Source organism: Pteronotus mesoamericanus, unplaced genomic scaffold (assembly GCF_021234165.1).
Source record: "Pteronotus mesoamericanus isolate MK-2021 breed Mesoamerican mustached bat unplaced genomic scaffold, CSHL_Meso_final scaffold_54, whole genome shotgun sequence".
Taxonomy (NCBI): domain Eukaryota; kingdom Metazoa; phylum Chordata; class Mammalia; order Chiroptera; family Mormoopidae; genus Pteronotus; species Pteronotus mesoamericanus.
Window position 1 is genome coordinate 37128782 of NW_026555321.1, and position 21790 is coordinate 37150571.

General features: G+C 47.1%; 1 protein-coding gene across 1 annotated transcript in view; it reads right to left on the minus strand.

Moving 5' to 3' along the window:
* LOC129087960 (store-operated calcium entry regulator STIMATE) overlaps nt 1–21790 on the minus strand; it is a 56467-nt gene that overhangs the window by 18774 nt on the left and 15903 nt on the right. The window contains exons 2-3 of the mRNA XM_054595058.1: nt 3241–3289; nt 869–964 (exon numbers count right to left, since the gene is read on the minus strand). Of these exons, the coding sequence (XP_054451033.1) occupies nt 869–964; nt 3241–3289 (145 nt within the window). The remainder of the gene's footprint in view (nt 1–868; nt 965–3240; nt 3290–21790) is intronic.

Genomic DNA, 21790 nt, shown 5'->3' on the forward strand with positions numbered 1-21790 from the left:
TGGGGAGGGAGACCTCACAACTTCTTTCTTAAATCTGGGTCTAGACTGTCTCAAAACTGCACTGTTACCAAAAAAGAGAAGCTTAAAAGAATCTTCCAGTCCAAATGATCTTAAATACATAATAAGTACATAATAAGATCTCTTGACAAGAGACTCACCAGCCCCCCACCCCACTCTCCTACAGAGGCAGGGCAGGGCTGGAGGGCATTCCAGGCAGTGGGGAGCTGGCTGAGGCGGGGAGCTGACCGAGGCCCAGCGGCAGGAGACAGCTGGCAGGGCAGAGGGCCACCACAAGTAGCCCACCATGGCTGAAGCACCAAGTCTGGGCCAGGAAGGTAGAAGATGGAGGCAGGATGAGGCAGGTGAGCCTCCTCTTCCACTCCATCTGCTGCACAAGGCATGATTTGGGTGCTGTCAGCAGGGAGGTTGCTTCAGGGGCTGTGTGGAAGGCGCACTGCCTCGACAGGGTGGAACAACTCATGGTCTTTGGGTCAAGAGGTTAACGATGGTCAATAATGCCTTTGACCCTGAGTGGCTGACACCGCAGAGAAACCCCATGTGTCCTGTTCCGGCACTCCTTCAGGGCATTACGCTGCCCAGCCAGGGGCTGCTTGGAAGCTGGAGACATAAGGGTACTAGAAAACAAAGAAACAGAACTGAGACTGACTGGCAGAAAGCCAGGGCACAGGGCAACTGTCTGAGCTCATAGGCAGCACGCAGAGGGCGATCTCTCAGAGGAGCACGTAGGACAAAGGCAAGCTGCCCCATCCCCAAGCTGGAGGAACAGGATCGGCTGCAGACAGCAAGGCCAGCCTACCTTTTCCTCTACGGGGCAGGTGATGTTGGTACTCGAATATGAACCACTTACAGTGAACAAGGGTCCTCTTCAGTGAGATCTGCTAGGTACACATTTGCAAAGTGGATGAACAGCATTCCTATGGCTTGTTTGGAAGTGTCTAAAAACCTGTACAAAACAGAATCAGCACTTGTGATCACAATGACAGGATAGCAATATCCAATTTGGGGAAAATATTAAGTCTGAAGTAGGAAAAAAGCCACTAGGAGCCTCCAACACCCAATTAGCAGTCACCTCTCCCTCATGTATCAGTACTACCGTATTTTGCTGTATATAATACACTCCCAAGTATAATGTGCACCCATGTTTTTGGCCCAAACTTTCAGGAAACAAAATCTTTCGTTTTAATTTTTTAGTTCAATTTTTAATTTATTTGTATTTAGATACTGGTTTTTTGTATCAAAAAGGAATTTTAGCATTTATTTTTTAACATACTATGGTACAAGAAATTTTATGTAACAAATTACAAAACACAAGAACAGATACAAGGTATTTCAGGCACTACTCATGTATAAGGTACATCCTTATTTTTCCCTCAAAAATTTGGGCAAAAAAGTGCACATTATACATGGCAAAATACGGGTAATTCAAGCTTGGTGTTTCAGCTACCTTTCAAAACCTTCAATAGCATTGCATTAAAATTTCTGAAAGACTACTGATTAATAACATACAGCATGGGCAAAAAGTAGGTTTACAGTTGTTCATACGGAGCATAGTAAAATAATAAATAATAATACAAGAATAAACTTTGTTCTGCATATTCACAACTGTAAACCTACTTTTGCCCCACCCTATATATTTAAACATATTAAATACATATTTTAAATGTTTTACTTATTTTTTTCTTACTTCAAAATGAAACGTCTGATCCCAGCTTTGTGATGGGAGTACAAGGTGCCTGTATTTTAAAGAGCTTCCATTCGACTCCACTCATGAGCTAAAGTAATGTGCAAAGCTAACAAGACCCACAGAAATCCAGGGCGGCAGATGAAGGCCTGAACTACTGTCAGCTGCTGCCATTCACCAGTGGGCAGGATCAGGGGCGGGCAACATTTTTCTCTTCAGGGTCAGAGAGGAAATGTTTCAGGCTTTGTGGACCACTGTTCTCTGCAGCAATTACTCAACTCTGCCACTGCGGCCCAAAAGCGGGCAGTCACGGCCATCCCTGTAACCCCCGATTTATGAAAACACAGGGAGCCAGTGGGCCTGCAGGCTATCGTCTGCCAACCCCTGGGCTAGATGACAGAGTTTCAAAAAGGAAAAAAAACGAGGCGGTTAGTGTTTGGGGCGCCCTGTGTCACGCCAGCACCCCCGCCAGCCCATCCACATCGCAGGAGCACGGTGATAACGTGGGGCCTTCAGCTTCTCCTCTGCCCCGAGCACCTGCAGACAACTTGTGGTCTGTGGCTGAGGAACCCTGGATGTGGTCCTCTCTCTCGGCCCCCCCAGACTGAGCACCCAGAGTTGGGCAGGGCCACTGAGGGGGTGTTGAAAGGGCACACAGGCCTGGGACATCAACCACGGGGTCTCAGGACTGGAACAGGCCTCAAAGATAAATAATCCAGACCAACCCTGTGACTGAGGCTTAAAAATCAGTTCCTAAAATCATGGCAAAGTAGGAGTCACCCAAGAGCGATGTGTGTAAAACAGAGTGCCCCAACTCTAGGCTCTCCCAAGTCCCCCCCCCCCCCGCCCCGCCCCCAACAGCCCAAGCTCGAAACCCAGATTTGAAAGAAACTGATTAGGGGAAAGTAAAAAGAAGAATTATGAACATCTAGAAATAATGCATTAAAGATCAATCAAGTATGTACTTAACATTTTATAAAGAGGCATTTACCACAGCGATGTATCAGAAGTTTTCTCTGGAGGAGAAATGGCTCTTTTGCTAGGGTGGGCGCCAGCCTAAGGCAGCCCAAGAGAGACGGCTTCTTGGGGACATCACATTGTCTTGAAGAGCTGGTTGTCTCCTTGCAAATCACTTATTTTTTTAGAGATTTGTGTACAGAGGCTATGTCTGAAGCTTGACAACCGTCTGTATGGAGGAAAACCAGTCACCCACAGGGTCAACCTAGGACCAAGGCAGACTAGTTTTGGGGACAGGAGCATTTACATGGTGTATCTGACTACCTCTAAATTTAGATTATTTTTTGCTTACGGATATAGACTATAGAATACGAGGCATTACCATAATCTAACAGGAACAACTACTAAAGGAGCCTGTAGTACAGACTGATGTAGCTGTGTTATCTTCCATCTTCTAAAATCAAACACCATGGTGATGATAGAATAAAGGTAGGGCTCAACACTTATTTGAGAAATATAAATTCTATTATATAATACACAGTCGAAAACATTCTAGGGATGAGTTAATATTAAATGCCTACCATATCTTCCATGGACGTCTTTCATGCTTTGGTTCTCTGAAGCGTTTGACTGAAAGAAAAGACAGATATTCACTAGCTTTCCACAGTGATAACAAAGCAAAATGCATACAACAAGTTGGGTTTACAATGCCATGTTAAGGGACTTGCTCTTTTACTATGTGACAATGTACAGTGACTAATGAAGGTCACAGAGGCCCTGTATTGCTACTGACCAGTACAGACTCTTCAGAAATGGACACTTAGGAAGAATGACTCCTCACAATGTGTGGAAAATTACATTTTCTTCTTTCTGATAAGGCTCTCTTAGATAGGGACTGGAAACCACAAAGTGCGATTAGCTACTTCTAACTTCAGGATATGCTCTACCCAACCACTAATCCACCCATCAACCCATCCACCCTAAGGTTCACTGGGTGCTTCTCCCAGCCCGGCACTGAAGAGACACAGGCAAAGGCAGTTGTTTGGCAGGAGGGCAGGCAGATAACCACATATGTGGCAAGTGCCAGAGAAGAGGTAAGTTGGAGGCAGAGTGAAGGCTCGAGGGAAGGATGATCAGCCTGCTTGCCTGGAGGAAGGCTGCTGGTCAGGAAAGGCTTTGCTGATGAGAGGTGAGGGTTCTGAAGGCTGCGTGGGAGTTTAGATGGTCAGGGACAGGAGAGCTGCATTCTGGACAGAGCACACACCGTGGGCTCATGAGTACAGGGACATAATGTGGCAGAGTGTGTTTGGCATAATTTGACTTGGCTTTGATACAGCAGGTAACAAGGGAGGCAAACTGAGCAGAGGCTACATGAAGGAGGGTCCTGAATGCCAGGCGAAGGAGTCAGGACTGAATCCTGCAGGGGAAAAACGAGAGGAAAGATGTTCAAGCAAACTCAAAGACATGGTGTGAACTGTCTTAGAAAAGCAGCTCTGAATTGGGTTCCTGGGGGTGGAGAGAGCTGAGGAAGGACGCTGGCTGCGTCGCTGCACCAGGCAGTGGCACTCGCAGCCACAGAACAGCCAATGGGATGGGTGCCCACTCAGCAACTGCCTGACCGACCTCGGAGGCAAAGGATGCCCCAGACTGACACTTTCACCCCGAGTCTACAGACACATCCATTAGAACACAAGGAAACAAAAGCTTCTAAGTGCCCTGTCTTCTACTGACGCTCCAGGCAGACTATTTCTACAAGAATTCTATCTACTAAAACAAACATGGGAAGTGTGCATGTGTGATGTTTTCCCACACAAAAGTACTGAGGAAGCAACAGATAGGGATGCAAGCCCAGGGAGGATGCCCTGTTCCCACGGGTAGCGGGAAAGAGCCAACTCCGGCAAGAGTCCCGAGTTGCCAGAGGGTATGGGAAGAGGAAGGAGCAGGGATATAGATAGGGAGGGAGGGAGAAAACGGCACCCACATTAATAAACCCTACTTCTCTAAATGAATACAGGCGGTCCGCATTTTGCAAAGCAAGGACTGAGTGACCACAGAAATGAAGTAAGTCTGGTGTTTAGAGAGATGTTTGATAGAGACCAAAGAGTAGGTGGAATTGCAAGATGGTGTCAGTCTGTTGACACATCACACATACAAAGCATCAATGCTAAAGAATCTGGAGCTGAGGCCAAGAGGTTCTGCTTGAGCAAATGGCTCTCCAGGCAGGAGGCCTCCTTCCCATGAGTGCCCGAGTCTCACTGAGGGGTTGGGGTCTCAGGAAGAAGACGCAGAGGAAACTGGGTCAGGATAAAACCATCTGGAGGGAAAGCCCCCAGTCAGGGCTGGCACCCTGTCACGCTCACTTGTTCCTCTGCCTCAGGGGAATCTCACCTCATCAGTATAAAACAGAAGACATCCAAACATAGCCCAAGACTGTTCTCCCCTCTCTTAGGAGATACACGTTGAAGTATTAGAATGGCTGCAATTTACTTTCAAATGGTTTAGGAGAAATATTATATAATTATACATAATAAACATATAAATGACATAATTGTAATACACTATCATATTCTATTATTTATATTAATATGATATATACCATATAAAGAGAAGCAAACTTCTCTTTACAGGCCAAATTGTATCTCCGTTCCCAAGTCACATGTTGAAATCCTAGCCCCCAGTACCTCAGAATGCAACTGTATCTGGAGATAGCACCTTAAAAGACGTAATTAAGGAATGATGAGGTCATATAGGTATCCTTCATAAGAGGAGATGAGGACACTCACAGACTGCGGGGTAACTATGTGAGGACGCAGTGAGAAGGTGGTCATCTACAAGCCAAGGAGAGGCCTTAGAAGGAACCAACCCTGCAGACACCTTGACCTGGGACTTCCAGCCTCTAGAACTGTCAGACAATTAACTTCTGTAGTGTAAGCCTTCCATTTGGTGGTATTTTGTTATGGTAACTTTAGCAAACTAATAAATGTAGCACAATAATCTGTGAACCTAGACAAAGAATATTTGGGTATTCCTTAAATTATTAGACATTTTTATAGGTCTAATACTCTTTGAAATAAAACGCTGGGAGGAAAATACTCTAAGAGAATGCATTAGTGTGACCATTCAGAGGTTATTTGACAACATCTATCAAAATTTTACATGCCCAGATCCCTTTGACCTGCAATGCACTGCCAGGTATGCGTTCTACAGGTGTTACTGCAACCTGTGCCAAGATGTACAGGGATTTTCACTGTAATACTGTCATAACAAAAAAACAGAAAGGAACCAATGCCTGTCAATAGGGGGCTGGGCATACACATCACAGTACAATGCAACACTAGGCAGTGACTAAAAATATAGATGTGTATAGATTAACATGGAAAGATTTGCAAAGTGTTTAATTGCAGAATAACACACCTACTACGATTCTGTTCATATCCACTTTAAAGGACATATAGTTATGCTGGTATCATGCATGCTTTTTTTCCCCTAGAAGGATAAGAGCACCTTTGATGGAATGAATTATCATCAAATTCCACAGACTTTTTATGTCGTTGTGAAAGGTTTAAAATATTCTTCCATATTCACATTGCTTTTACTTCAAAAATTCAAAAATAGAAGACAAACCTGTGTCAGAGACTTGCACTAATGCAGCAGAGCGGGCCGTGGGAGAAGCAGTGCGACTCGCAGCTGCATCCTGGACGAGGGAAGGGTGGAGGGTGAGCCGCTCGTGCAGGGAGCAGCCTCCCGCAGCAGCGCCTCAGAAGGATGTGTGAGGAGCAGAAATGTGGCTCCTGCCATCCACCCCTTACCATCCCCCTTCCCTAAAATATGTCAGAGTCTAAAGATCTTTTTTTCTAAGTTAAATGAAGAAGAAACATTAAAAGAGCTGCTCCACATCTAACGTGGTAGGAGAAAAACAAAAACAAAAAACAGAAAAATTCATTTATCTGTCCAGTCATGTTTTATTGAAGGGCCTGCTGTCTGACAGGCCCGTTTGGCTGGAGATGCAATACACAAAGTCCTCACCTTCCTCACATTCTGTTGGGAGGGAAGGGAGGAAAGAAGGAGTATGTCAGACTGTGACAAGTGACACTACGGCAGGAGAGCAGGGCTGGGAGGTGGGGTTTGCAACGGCAGATGAGGGACTGCAGATGAGGGGGTCTGGAAGGGGGCCAAAGACCTGGAGAAGGGAACGGGTGTGTGGGACAAGCGGTCGGATCTCCAGGCCTGGTGGCCCAGGGTGAGGGCTCCACCTTTGCTTGCCAGGACCTGGGGGCAGCCGGAGGATGGCCGTGGCCCACAGCCGCGCAGGCTCGCCACAGCAGCTGTGCTGAGAGGAGCCTGAAGGGGTGATGGTGGGATCAGTGGGACCAGTTAGAGACCACCAAACAAAGTCAGGGCGAAACAACGGGGGCGGGGGAGGGCCTGGCCGAGACGGTGCAGGAGAGGGTGACCAGAGGTCGGATCCTGAGTGCACCTTGAACACTGCACTGACAGGATTTACTGACAGAGTGGTTGTGGGAATGAGAGAAAGCTCGGTCAAGAAAAGCCACTGAAGAGGTGGGAATATGCCTTGTCCCTCTGCATTTCTTTTGTTTTGGTGGCGGCAGTAATGGTGCTAGGGTGGAGTTACATTGGGGGGACATAAGACTTCTCTGCAGGTGCAAAACAAAATTGCTGCCCCTGAGCCCCTCCTGGACAGCAAGCCTGTTCTCTCTGGGGGCCAGGCAGCTTCTCCTTCAGAGGCCACACATGGAAAAGCTCAGGCATAGCCCTAGGCGGCTGATCTTTTCTCGACTGACGGTTCTTCTACAGGATGGAGAAGACTCAGGTGGACCAAGAGGCCAAAGCAAAGTGCAATCCATCTTCTAGAACATTTGTTTCTATGGTCCCCCGAGGCAGGAGGCTGGTGGAGGAGGCAGCGGGCACACCTCAAGTGTAGGGCATGAGGACACCAGAGCTGGAACCCAAGGCTGACGGAGCAGTGCCTGAAAGAGCCCCTGGGGGGAAAGGAGGCAGGGCAGTGGGGCGATATAGAGCGGGGACAGAAAAGGGGGTGTCTGGGGGTGGCAGGCAGCACACGGCTCATTTCACTCCTTCCTGACGCTGTGCACCATCGCCACCGTGTGGAGTAGGCCGCTAAGCAGGCTCCCTGACTTCATGCACATGCGTCCTGAAGACAGGCTAGAGTGGTGGTCAAAAGCCAGACAGACGTAGCTTTGGGTCCTGTCTCTGTTAGGACCTAGCTATGTGACTTGGTGTTAAAAAACAGGGGTTGGTGCAGCTATGATCTACCACACTGGCGTTAGGATTAAAAGAGAGAAAACTAGTGTAGCAGTAAGCACAGAACCTGTGCTCAGGAGAGCGAACCACACTCTGCGTTCCGACCCTGGACCCTGTTTTCCCTTTCCTCTCTGTATCCACTCTACCCAGTCCTGGGCTGAGATGTCCCATCCTGGTCTCCAGTCTCCAAGAAGCTTGCGACCTTGGGTCTGCCAGTTGCAACCTGATCCTCCCCTCCAGCCCCCTTCCTCTCATACCCACAGGCAGCCCAGGGGCTAGAATGCTAGTGCTATGGATGTGGAATGAGACTGAGATTGAGACTGAGATTCAGAACAGGGTGTAGGCTGAAAAGCCCTCAAACCCCTCACAAATCTACATGGGGGGCTGGGGAGAGCAGCAGCACAGTGACTGAGAACCGCGGGAGGCCTACTGGCAGAGCACCGATTACTGGGAGGAACCAGGAGAAGTGAGCAGTGGATTTCTGTTTTGCTTCTGGAAGGCGGTACTTCTGACTGGCCTGCTCTGAGACTGGCCTGACTGGGCAAGGGGGGGAGGGCAGGGCCATGTGTGCTTGTGGGCGTTCAAAGGGAGTGGGACTGAACGGCAAAATTCTGCCATTACTCTAAACCTGTACAACTTTTAATTAAATAATTCCTTTCTTTTTTACCGAACTCTGGCACTGAGAGCCCCTTTTTATCGGCAGTGAGCAAAAAGAACCCAGAACAAAAGACCCACAGGGGGTTTCTGTTTCACTAGGAAGGTCCCAGGATCCCAACCCTGCTCTCCTCCTGCTTCTACCTGACCCCTCGCCCCACCCCCCACTCTGAGTGAATATAGAAAGTGTATAAAATTCAGAGAGTACATTCTTTTGTTTAGTCTTTGCATGGTGTGTATATATATCTTTTTCTATCCCTTCCCTTTTAACTTTACATTGAAGGTGGTTCCATTGTAAGCAGCATATCGCTGAGTTTTTACGCCCAAAAACTGGTTGGCAATTGCAGTGGGTTGAGTGGTGGCCCCAAAAAGATGTGTCCAAATCCTTACCCACAATACCTGTGAACGTGACCTTATTTGGAAAGTCTTTGCAGATATAATTAAGATAAAGATCTTGAGAAGAGATCATCCTGGATTAACCAGGCGAGCCCCAAATCTAAATACAAGTATCCTTCTGAAAGAGAAAGAAGAGTAGAAGACACAGCAGGGGGTGGGGGTGAGGGGGATGGGGAGGAGGAGGGGTCCTTGTGAAGACAGGCAGACTGGACTCAGAGAGCCCCAAGGCAGGGAATCCCTAAAATGGTCAGACAAGGAAGAGGCGAAACTCTCCCCTGAGTTGCTGGAGGGAGGGTGGCCCTACCACACCTTGATTCTGGCTGCTGGGTCTCCAGAACTGTGTGAGAGTCAATTCCTGTTGTATTAAGCCAAGAAGGGTATGACTCTTTGTTATGGCATCCCTAGTAAACTAAGAAATAAGTTTTCTTAAATTTTTTTCTTAAAAGTTGTTAAGTTCTTTAACTTAAAAGTTAAAAAAATTTAAGGGAGTATAAAAACATCAGTAAGATGTCTCCCTTTCATCTGAAATTCCAGTCCGTTTCGCTTCTCAGGACCAATCGCTGGCACCCCCATCTTGTGCATCCTTCCAAACACATGGTAGGTGAGCACAAAGATGGACAGATGCTTCTTTAAACAGTTAGATGGGTGCACAGCTTACACAGTCAGACCCTTGTTGCTCTCGCTCAAACTCCCCCTGGAGTTTAACCTACTACACACGGGCTCTGTCTCTCTTGGCAGAGGCTACGTGGTATCCCACGGCATGGCTGTGCCACCTCTGAGCCACTCCACAAGCACTGCTGCAGTGAACGTCCTCGCGATGTGCCATCTCTGCCTGCGTGGGTAAGTCCTAGTGGGGGGCTTGCTGCGGCAGCTGTGACAGCTGATTCTGTCACACTGCTTCCTCAGAAGCTTTAGTGCACACATCCTTGCCAGCATGCAGCATCGGTGAACCTTCCTGCCTGGACAATTTGGTCCTCGAGAAGGCTGTGGCAGCATGGCTGCCGCACACACTAACCAGGTCACTTGGGTGCCAGGGCACCTGCAGGGCTTGTGCCACCCACCGGGTCAGGAGGGGCTGCCAAGGCTCCCACCTGCCCTCCTCACTGGCATTCCCCCTTGGCTCCTCCTGCTCCTGCCCTCAGCTCACACCCTTCCCTGAGGGTACCAGGGCACAGCGCTCACTCTTCTAGAAGTTTCCTGCTACTGGGCCATACAACAGGACAGTAATTATGGATTTTCTAATTCTACCCATCTGTTTCACACCAGCTGCCATATCACTAACTGCTCATGTGACGCTGTCACTTGGTTTTGCACACACCTCTCTGAGTCAACATCTAGAGGGTAGGGACCGGGGCACCTACTTCACAGTCCTCAGAGCCTCGCCTAGCTGGTGTTCCCCATGAACTGGATGCTTGGCGGGAGAGAGTTGGGATTTTACTTGAGGTGTTTCCTTTTATGCCACAAGGAAGAAGACATTTAAAAAAAAGAGGTGTTCAAAGTCAAATCATAGGAGTTGGAAGGGAAAGAATTTCCATGGCACCTGCAGTCTTATTTAGAAACTGAGTCATAAAAAGCACAACTCTTGAAATTAAACTACACCAACTTAAGATAGTCTTCTGGTTGATATTGGGTGCGGCCTGAGACAAGCAGAGTTAACAGGAATTAAGCTCCTAACTATCAATGAAAGAGAAATAAGAGCTTGCAGCTGAATGCAGATGGGATAAACTGGGATTCTGCAGACTTAGTTACCAGGCGGTGGCAGTCCCTTGAGCCCCTCCTCATCTGAAGGCACTTCCCAAAACAGCACAACTCGATTGGGGTGAGAAAATCACCCCCTGCTAAGGATAAACTACAGGAAGAGGCTTGGGAACCCAGCAGGGCTCTTGGCAGAGAGCTACCTTTGTCATGAAAATCCACCAAGGCAATTAAATTACAATGTGAAATGTTTGTACTCTTACATCTAAAGTGTAATCTTAAAGCAGGAAGGGGATCACAGACCACACAGTAACCACCTTAGCGTCTCAACACTTCAAGAAGTGATAGAACAGCCTTTGCTGGTGTGGCTCAGTTGGTTGTAGCATTGTCCCACACACCAAAAGGCTGAGGTTTCGATTCCAGGTCAGGACATACACCTGGGAAGTGGGTTCAGTCCCCAGCTGGGGGGCACATGGGAGGCAACCAATCTGTTTCTTTCTCACATCAATGTTTCTCTCTCCTCTTCCCCTTTCCCCTCTCTCTAAGATCAATAAACATATTTTTAAAAATTAAACAAAAAAAGTGGTACCAGAGATGTCACCTTGGAAGGTTGTGCCTCACAGGCTACAGGAAATGAGTCTCAGGCTCTTTCCTGGGACCATGAAACCATGGATCTCTGTGTGAGGTCATGAACCTCAGGAAGGGAGCAGCTTTCCCACCTCCCAGGGTCAGGCTGCTTGAGACCAGGAGCTCAGGCCAGAAGTCTGTATGCTTTCTTATTTATCCCTGGAGAAGATACTCTCCTGCCAATAACCTGGAGCCAGAAAAAAACCCCAGTCTTGGAGCCTTGAGCCCAATGACATGCTGCTGACCTGGACCACACCCCCGATGGCCTCATTTCTCAGGCTGTACCACAGGTCAGTGCCTCATGTGACAGTCTTCCCATTGAGGGTAACAAACTACTCATTGGGCCCATGGCAAGCAGTCCCCTCCCCAGCTCAATAGCAAACCTGGCTGCAAAGCAGCTGCCATTGATGCCAGCTGGGCTCCAGCTCATAAACCAGGCAGCTTGGACTCTGAGTCAGGGCCAGCAGGGTCCTCGAGGATCCAATCCACTTAGTGGAAAGGGTGGCAAAAATGGTGGGGGAAGAAGTGCCTTGTTCAGGATCACTAGTGGAGCTGTGACAAAATCCAAGTCACCTGGGACAGGCCTCTTTCTAATAGGCACAGGACTGACCAATGTCCTTAAGTCATGCCTTGCTGGTTTTGTGAGCCTAGGACCTCAATCCCAAACGGCAGAAACTGTCCTGGGGATTGAGCAAATCCACCCTGCCTGCTGGAACCAGCAATCAAGGGAAAACCCCAATGTTTCTGCACTTTCCCTAAACATAAATGATCATCCCTACAGCCAAGCCCCATCCCAAACCTCCTCAGAAGGCCCAGAGGTACCTATTTTGTTTAAGGCAGATAAAAAGTCCAAAGACACTGAGGTGGACTGCCTTCCCCATACCCACCTTGCACACTCTTCCTTACTGAGGCTATGCTCTTAGGTAGCCTGCAGACTGCATTCCCAGCCTCCCTTGCAGCTGCATGTGGCCATCTGACTAGATCTTGGTCTATGAGAGTTTTAAACTCAGGCTGGGCCATTTTTCAAGGAGACACGAAAAGCCAGGTGATTCTTATGGCAAGAAACGAATGGCAGCCCAGGTGGAGATCATCTGAAAATGAGTCCCCACCTAATCAAAAATTTTTATTATTTTAAGTCACTCACTTCACTCTTTGTGTCTAAGTTTCCTCAGTTGTCTACTTCACCGGGTCAATGCAGGGAGAACGGCAGCGGCAGCTGTGGCCGCTGTCACCACCGCCACTGGCATCTACTACAGGTGCTTTACATCATCACTTCTAGTCTTCACGAGACAGCCCTGAAAGGGGTCATCTTCACTTTACAGATAAGCCAAAAATGGCACAACCCAGATCTGCATCTATGTCTGTCTGATCCCATCTGTCCCTCTGCCATCTTGAAAAAGCCCACTACAGCGGTGGTCCTGGTATGGGTGTTCCCCTTCTCCTCCGCCTCAACCGGTCCTCCCGCCTGGTCACCAGCATCTTCTCTGAGGCCCCCCGCGCACTGGAGCTGGAATGCACTGGGCGTGGCAGGCCTTGCTTAAAACCTTTCAGTGCCCATCCCAGCTCCCCTTCCTCTGGAAACAGAACACACACTTTTTTTTCTCTCTTTAAAATGTTTTTTTCTTTTTAAAAATTGAATATATTGGAGTGACACTGATTAATAAAATTATATAAATTTCAGGGGTACAATTCTATAATATAACACATCATCTGTATATTACATTGTGTATTCACCAAAATTCATACTTTCTAAGTTGGCAAACAAGGTCCCCTGCCTGGCATCTCCCATCTTAATGCTGTCCCCCACATCGTCCCTTTGGCTTTGGACACCCCACACTTTTTTCCTCTTGCGTAACTCTTAGACATTCTTTCAGTTTTAGTTGAGACAATTCTAAGAGTTACCTCATTTGCAACTGAGCTAAGCATCCTTCCTTCTCTCCCTTGGGCTCCCTAAAGTCTCCTACGCTATCTTGGGATTAACACTGCAAATGCAATACTTAGGGTTTGTCTGTCTCTCCCACCAGATGATTAGTTACAGAGGCAGACAGGAACAAAGCAGACACTTACGAACTAACTTGAACAAATAGAGCAGAACATGCTAGAAAAACACGCAAGTCATGGGAGGCAACAGCTTAGTGCTTACAGCGTGAGCTCTGGGTTCAAACTTCACTTCCACACTTACTGAAGGACCATGGAAAGCTGCTTAACCTCTCTGAGCCATGACGGCCCCTCTCTAAAATGGAAGGAATTGTAGTATCCACATCAGAGGAGCACTAATAAAACAAATATATTTAGAGTGTTTAAAACTATGCTTTGTACGTAGCAAGGACTGTACACATTTTATTTAGCAAGCGGTTAGCAGTGGTACTACTGCTAGAGGCACAAAGCCCAGCTGTAGGCAGCAACAAAGCACTCATCTGATCACCGTTTGTAGATCCAGGGCTAACGTCTTTCTTTTTTCAAGTATAAGCTATTATACCTTTGGGAACTAGAGAAAGACGGAAGTTATCTAAAATGTCACCATCTGAATACAACCAAAATCATCAGTTGTTCTAGAACTGTAGTTTTGGCTCCAAATCTCCTTCTGGCCTACGCTTACATGTGGGACCAGAACAAAGCTGTATCCACGTGTGCTCTCTGTGCCCTACTCTGTCAGCCTCCACCTGTACTGAGGTCAGAATTCAGCTAAGGACTCCTTCCACGCGATACCACGGAGCTCTGATTAACCGTGTAACCACTGGTGGAAGGCTGGGGGGTGATTACGGGGACTTCGCCCCTCGGCAGCCCTCGCCTTCCTTCCGCTGCAGGCGTCCCGGGCCTTTGCGCTGGCCCTCCCCGGACGTGCCCACTCAGGACTTTGGCCCTCAGGCCTGCATCTCTCTCCGTCCCCAAACAAGCTTCCGAACCTTCCTGCCTGCATCCTGCTCCCTTCCACTGTTACAATGGGAAGTATTTAACCAGCTACCATTCAGAATAGTGACCCATAGTAGCTTCACACACTCAAAATCAAGACATATCAATGGTGGAATTTTGGCACCAGAAAAGGCTGAGGGAAAAGCTATCTTTGAAGAGGGACCTTTCTAACAAACTCTCAAAAATCACACCTGTGGAGTGACCTCCATCACCCTTTTGATCATATGACTCACATTTATCCTGGGCAGAGAGAAGGCTGAGTCAGTTGGGTCCAGCCAGACCCAGGCTATATTTGCTCCATACAATCAACAAGCATTTTATTTGAGCAGAAACAACTACAAATGTGACGGGGAAGTGCAGACCAGAGCCAAAGTAAACATGCACAGACTGTGCATTTCACACTCACACCTTGTGCTGCACCTCTCAGCCTTTTCCTGGGGCAGGGAAGCCATAGGAACAACCTTCAAAGGTCACCTGCAATGACTCTTCCACAAAACGTCCCATTCAGAGTTACATCGTGTTTTACTGAATATGTAATAAGATTATTGTTCCTTTGTCCATCCATCCATCCCCCACACAGTTGTTGGTGGAGGTCTTAAAATACAATTAAGCCCTGGCTGGTGTGGCTCAGTGGACTGAGTGCTGGCCTGTGAACCAAAGGGTTGCCGGCTGAATTCCCAGTCAGGGCACATGCCTGGGCTGTGGGCCAGGTCCCCAGTAGGGGTGCATAAGAGGCAACCACACACTGATGTTTCTCTCCCTCTTTTTTCCTCCCTTCCCCCTCTCTAAAAATAAATTAAAATAAAATCTTTTAAAAAATACAAATAAAATTGTTACCCTTTATTTCACTTGAAACTCTGATACATAATTTTGCCAAAAAGTGAAGCTTTATACTTATGACCTGTTCATTTTACTTTATGTAAGTGGTACCTAAATAAAAAATTTAAAAAACAACACAATAAATACAAACCCCTCCCTTGTCTTTCCACAGCAGTTAGAATAAAATGCAGGCTCCTTCCCATGGCCAAGGTACCACATGACTTAGGCCTGGCCTGCTTCTCTGACCTCATCCCCTCTGGCTCGTGCAGCACTTTCTGTCTAGAACACTCTCCTTCCCAGCTCGCCAGGTGGCGGCTCCTCCTTTTCATTCTTGTCTCAGCTTCCAGGTCACTTCCTCAGAAGCCTCCATGGACTACCTCACCCACAGGTGTGCACAGCCTGCCTTTCCCTGTTTTCTTTTCTTCACAGCTTTAGCCCCTCTCTCTAATTTCAGAAATTTTTATCTGTTTTCTTGACTACTGTCTCCCCCCTCCCCCACTAGAAAGTAAGCTCTGTAAGACCAAGAATTTCTGTTCCGTTTACCCTCATATTCCTAGTGCCTAATGAGTACCTGGCTCTTAACAGGTAGCTAAACACTATTTGTTGAACAAAGGCATTCATTCAGTCTGTCACTTAAAATGTATTTATTGAGTACTGCCCAGGTATTTATTTTTAGTTCAATAAGTTCCATGAATTCGCATAATGGATTCTCCGACGAACTTAGTTTGCAAACCATTATTCCTGCAACATGACAAACTGCTTAGCTCTCTTTGGTTTTGGACCATAATCTGCCAGAGGACAACTACCCAAAACCTTTCTCCCTCTTAACTAACCACAAGGCAGGGTGAACTGGCCCATCCAAGTCTCCTGCCGCTCACCATATCTGGCCATAGATGCAAGAACCTAGATGCAAGACAATTTGGGTTTGTAGTCAAAGTGCTCAAGAACATTTTTTGGTAAAGACTTGGCTATTTTTGGAACACATAAAGCCAAGGTTCTAAGTTAGCCAACTATAATCCTCCTATGTGGATGTTCTGCCAAAGGCTGAGACAGAAAATAAAAAAAAAAAGCTAAATTATCTAGCAAATAAATATGCTTAGCTCTCTGAGCACGGGGCCTCCTCGGAACCACAGCTTTCCAGAGGAGAACGTCTTGGAGCCACCTGCTACCGACGATGTCAGGGTGTGTAAGGAGGTACTGTCACTGTGAGTGTTCCATGGGGATGTCTGATGGAAAGAAGTACACAGAGCTGACACACACACAAGATGTGCAACCTCGATAATGTCCATTTAAAATGCAAATTAATAATTATTCTTGCCCAGATTACCCAATGTTTGGTGAGGACATTAGGAAATGGGCACCCTTAAACTGCTCGTGGGAAAGTATGTGGCACAATCCTGGGGAAACGGGCCAAGTGGGTTTGTGACCCTAATTCCCAGAGCCACCCAGTAAAAAGGGCATTAAACTGGTGTCGGGGCGGTCACAGTGAACAGAGCCTTCTGGGGACCCAGGGACGCGGGAGAAAGAGATGTTACAGATGCTGCTGGGTGGAAGGTGGGACAAATGAGGACTCCAGGACGCAGAGTTTGGCTTAAAAACCAGAAGGAGCTAGAGACCTATAAGAATTCCTAATGAAGGCTTGATTGTTGGGGTGAATTCTTCCTGAATACTGATGGAAACCCCAAGTATGAATGGGCTGTCCTGGAAGGACTCTACCCTGCGAGCCAGTGTCCCCGGGCAACTGGGGACACTCTGGGCCCATGGAACTCAGAGACGGGCTGCATCTGCTCCCGCTCTGCGTTGCCACTGCACTGCTAATCCATACTCCCTGGCCAAGTGCATTTAGGAATTTCATATAACCTCAGAGTGGGCAAAGATGTGTGTGTGTGTGTGTAGTTCTTTTTTCCCCTATCAATCTACAGATCACCTGAAAAGTTGCAGCAGGTATTCTGGCAATATCTATCATGATTTTAAATGTTTACACACTGGGACCCAGAAACTCCCATCTCCAGGATTTTCTTCTCCAGTTACACATACAAATGCACAGAAGTCTGTGTAAAAGAGTGCACTGCGGAATTTGTTTATAAGAGAAGACGACTTCAAAACCAACTAATTGTCCATCAGTGGGAAAAGGGTTAAATATAAATTATCACATAATGAAATTCAACTGTTAAAAACCAAAGTAGAGCTAGTACACCTGCCATGGGTTAATTTTATGATATGAAATTATACCTCAATAAAGCTATTTAAAAAGTGAGGTAAACCTATCTGTATCGATAAGGGGAAATGCCCATTTTAAATGGGAGAAAAAGCAAGTCACTTAAACAGTAATGTGTCATGTGAACCTATTTTTTTTTAAGTGATATTTACATACAGACATTTGTAGAAAAATACAATAAACTATTACCTGTGGCTACCTCTCCAGAGAATGGACTCACAGGGAGCTCTCACTGATTTACGCTATGTATTTCCACGCACTGGTTGTTTACAAAGAGCACATATTTTGCAGTAACAAAAAAGGTATAGAAAAAATTTGAGAAGAAAAGTTTCTGCTGCTAAAAACAATAATTAAAAAATAACAAAATTACAATTTTTCACAGCAGGTCATTAATACAAAATTTCCTCCTGAAAGCAGAACTCACTGGAGATGCCACTTCAGCTCACTCAGTCCACACCCATCCGGGGCTAGGACGCTTGCTGTGCGACTTACGATCTCCGGCGGATACAACGTGTGCCCACCGTGCTCTTGTCAGCCAGGTCAGGGACGCCCCTCGCACATGCTTCATGCTTACAAGCATGGATAAAATAAAATGTTGATGTATATGTTTGTATCCTGTAGAATTCCCCAGTTTCCCTGCCTTTAAAAAATTAACCAGGCACTAATCAATCCTGCCTGTGCCGAATAAGAGGCCTTTGGTTGTAAAAAGGCCCGCCCTTCACTGCAACTCCATGGCTAGTCAAATAGAAAAAGGCACAGCCCCAGAGTCTGCGTTTCTCAGAGATGACATTTGTGGCTCCTGGCCCAGCCCCACCATGGTAGACAGCCCTCAGCTCTGGCAGCGCAAACACTTGTCCGGCCACACTGTTTCCTATGGTCAGAGGAGGCACCCGCTATCCCTGGGCGCAGTGATGAGATGCACTTTCATCCTTGTAACCCAAGGTTCTGAATTGATTCCAGCTGCTCAGGGGGATCCAAACTCAGTAGAAAACAGACCATATAATGTGTATAGGGAGAGCTCTTGTTTTCATACCTTCAACCTGGACAGAAAGGGTGAAGATCCAGCTATATTACATCCTATCACCAAGAGTTTAACACAAGCCAAAGGAGTGACACACAAAACTGCCAACTCACTTAACTGGGTCACTCAGCTCCAAGATTTTCACTAGGACAAAACCCCAATGTACTGTTTCCTTCATAAAGATGATTCACATTTGCTCTCTGACATTCTGCAGGTCATATAGTTCAAATGCCATTTGCTGGCAACTGTCAAGGGGCTACCAGCCACCTACCTTCCTCATCCAGCAACCCTTGCAAACACTTTGGCAATCAGTGTGAGCGAAACTGGCCAAGGACTGGTTCATACCCAACAGGATCCCCAATCTAAATCCTCTTTACCTCCTCTACTACCTAAATGGAATATTCATGACCTATTTAACTGAGTTACTAGGATTTCTAAGAAAGCCTAATCAAATAAGGCATCATCATCACCAGAAATACGGAGGGCTCCAGGTACCCAAATCCACTCAATCAACCCAATTATCAAATGAAGAAAGTGATGATCACGTAGTTAAGGAACTTGCCAGAGTCCCACAGGCAGGAAGTGGTAGTCAGGACCAGAACCTAGGCCACTGCTGACCCTCATTCCCCATTAAAAACAAGTAACAGCCCTGGTTGGTAAGGCTCAGCGGATTGAGTGCTGGTCCGAGAGCCAAAGGGTCAGTGGTTCGATTCCCAATCAGGGCACATACCTGGGTTGCAGGCCAGTTCCCCAGCAGAGGGCATGTGAAACACAACCACACATTGGTGTTTCTCTCCCTCTCTTCCCCTCTTTAAAAATAAATAAATAAAATCTTTAAAAATGGGCGCGGGGGGGGCGCGGGGCGCGGGGGCGCAAGGTCCGCCATCGGGATAGACTGAGCTTGGCCTCTTGGTACAAAATACAAAGCTTGTGAAATGTAAACCTCTATGTGCAATCCAGACAGCATTATCAAAAGTCAAGAATAGCCTCCAAAAGAGAATTAGCTCAGAAAACTTAAATACATAGATGAAAAAAATGACTTAAGAACTTTATTCTACACTGAAGATAGCTAGTAGTGTTTATAGCTACAATACATGCATGGCCCAAAATTTCAAGGTCTGTGGTAACAAGTCAATTTAAGCCTTAGTGCAGGTTAAAACTGAGAATGTTTGTCCACTGAAGTTCGTCAGTACAGGTAAGAGGCCACAATGACTAAGGCTATAACAGGTCTCCTCTGGTAAAGCCCTGCCTGTGGCTGCTCCTGCCACCACTCAGTCTCCTTCAGTTCAGGCTCTTGGGCAATCCTGCACCTGCCTCAGGGCAGGCCACGCAGCTGGGAGTGAGGAAAGCCCATTGCCCCAGAGAGTGCAATATCCCTCCACTATCACCACATCCCTCACCACCTCCCACTGGCAGATGCTCCAGTCTCTGTGCTCTTCGGCTGCCGTGGCCAAGGGGCACAGTCAGTTAGGAAGGTTGGTTCACAGAAGGGAAGACTTCCCATTCTCACACCACAGTCTGAAACAAACTCCTCAGACAAACCAATGAGCATCAGTAATTGTGTTGAGGGGAAAGGGGAAGAGGCAGAGAAACAATAGCTGGACTGGGTAGTGATGGGGAAAGAACCGAGGCCTAGGAGGCAGGACACACATTCTAGACCTGGTTCAGTCTTTGACCTGCAGGGGAGACTCAGGCAAGCCCTTCAATCCCTCCAATTCCACGAGCACATGGAGTCTTGAATTAAGTTACCCCTATTTTTCCAATTCTAATAACCGACGACATGGAATTAACTGTCCTACCTCCCCAAGATCATCTGCTGCAGTGAGCTCACATTTACTCAGCACCTGACATGCACCAGAGTAAGTACCTTATTTTGTTTAACTCTCATAATAACCCACTAAGACTTCCTTCATTTTGAGAATAAGATAAAATTTCAGGGAAATAAAGTCACCTAAGATGAAGTCACACAGCACTGGGAAAATGTGACATGGTGGCCATGAGTGGTCAGGGCTCATATTTAGGCAGTTTGATGCCAGAGCCCATGCACCTGACCACCGGGCTATACCAAGACTGTTTCCTGGTCCTGGACCCCTCCATTCGCAGGTAGAGCCTCTCTCTGCCCTGGTCTGGGAGCTCTCCCTTTGGATGACAAATACTCATCTGCCAGGTTGTCCTGTGAGCCTCCTTAAATGCAGTTGTGGACTCAAAGAACCAGACAGAAAGGTCTCCACTGTTTTCCTGAGGGCACACACCTATAACCAAGAGAAACTGGCTTGTTTCAAAGCTACATAAAGAGGTCAAAGATCAAGGTGCGGTTCCAAGGACTAACTAGTCCCTACTATTTTAGAAGGCATCGTCTGACCTTCTCAACAGATAAGAGCCAGTGTGGCACTGTAGCTTCATGGGGAGCGGGTTGGACTGCCAATAAGTGGGATGGCTCGTGTTTAGCATGCCAGGGGTTAACCTCGCAGAAGGCTTACTCTGGGAATGCACTGGGGCTTCACCTTCAAGTTTCACTGATGGAAGTGAATTAATAAGCACCCTCAACAGAATAATTAATAGAAGGCCAGCTCTTCTCTGGATATCAGAGTTATAAAATGACATGCAAGACCTTTCCCCTGGCTTCAGAGCCAGTCAAGCTGGCACCCAGAGTCTTCTCTTTTTGAACAAAGCATGTTGTGTAACCAATCAGAATCTGGGCAGAAGAGAAGCAACAGAGTTTATTCCCTCAGTTTCAAAGCCTGGGAACCGGGCTGCAGGGCAGCAGCAGAAACCTTAACTGTATTAGAATAACCTGACCCCAAGGAGGCTTGGGACCTTACGTGAAGAAATCATCAGCCCCCTGAGCTAAAATATCTGCAACCCTCCTTGGCCGGCAGTAGGAAGCCCACTCAGAGTGGTCAGATGGGCAATTCAGGTGCCCTGGGATTCGTCTCCCAGCTACTTTCATCTCTTCTTCACTTAGAAACAACAGGAAGACTGAGTGGGAGGAAGAAGGGAGATAAATGATCACTGTGAACTCCAGTACAGGAACAAGACACTGAGGATACACATGACCCTTAGGGGCAGGAGTACCAGGCTGTCCTAGAAAAAGTGGTCGGAGTCAAATTAGGCTTCCTGAACTCCAGTGCTCACTTTGTTCATCTGTCTTCTGGGACCCCTCCAACTTTCCTTCTGTGAAGGCACTGGGAAGACCACATCACGTGCCATGGTGGTCATGAAAAGCACTACCAAGTTCTTCTGCAACTTTTGTCCTATCACACAGCACAGAGGGCAAGTGACCTTGGGGACCAAGGCTAGGCAGACAGCCTGATTGAAGATGAAGTCAAAAGGGAGGTCTGCCTCCATTGCTTTCCTTGAGGGCTACGAACTACAGCTATAGGCAGTGAGGGAAAGCAGCTGAGCACCTTGGGTCTGGGAGAAGGGCTTGCTGGGTTATGTTTTGGGACTGTCTTACAGCTGTGTCCTCCTTGGTTCCAGCCTAACTAGAAGTTTAGAATGAACA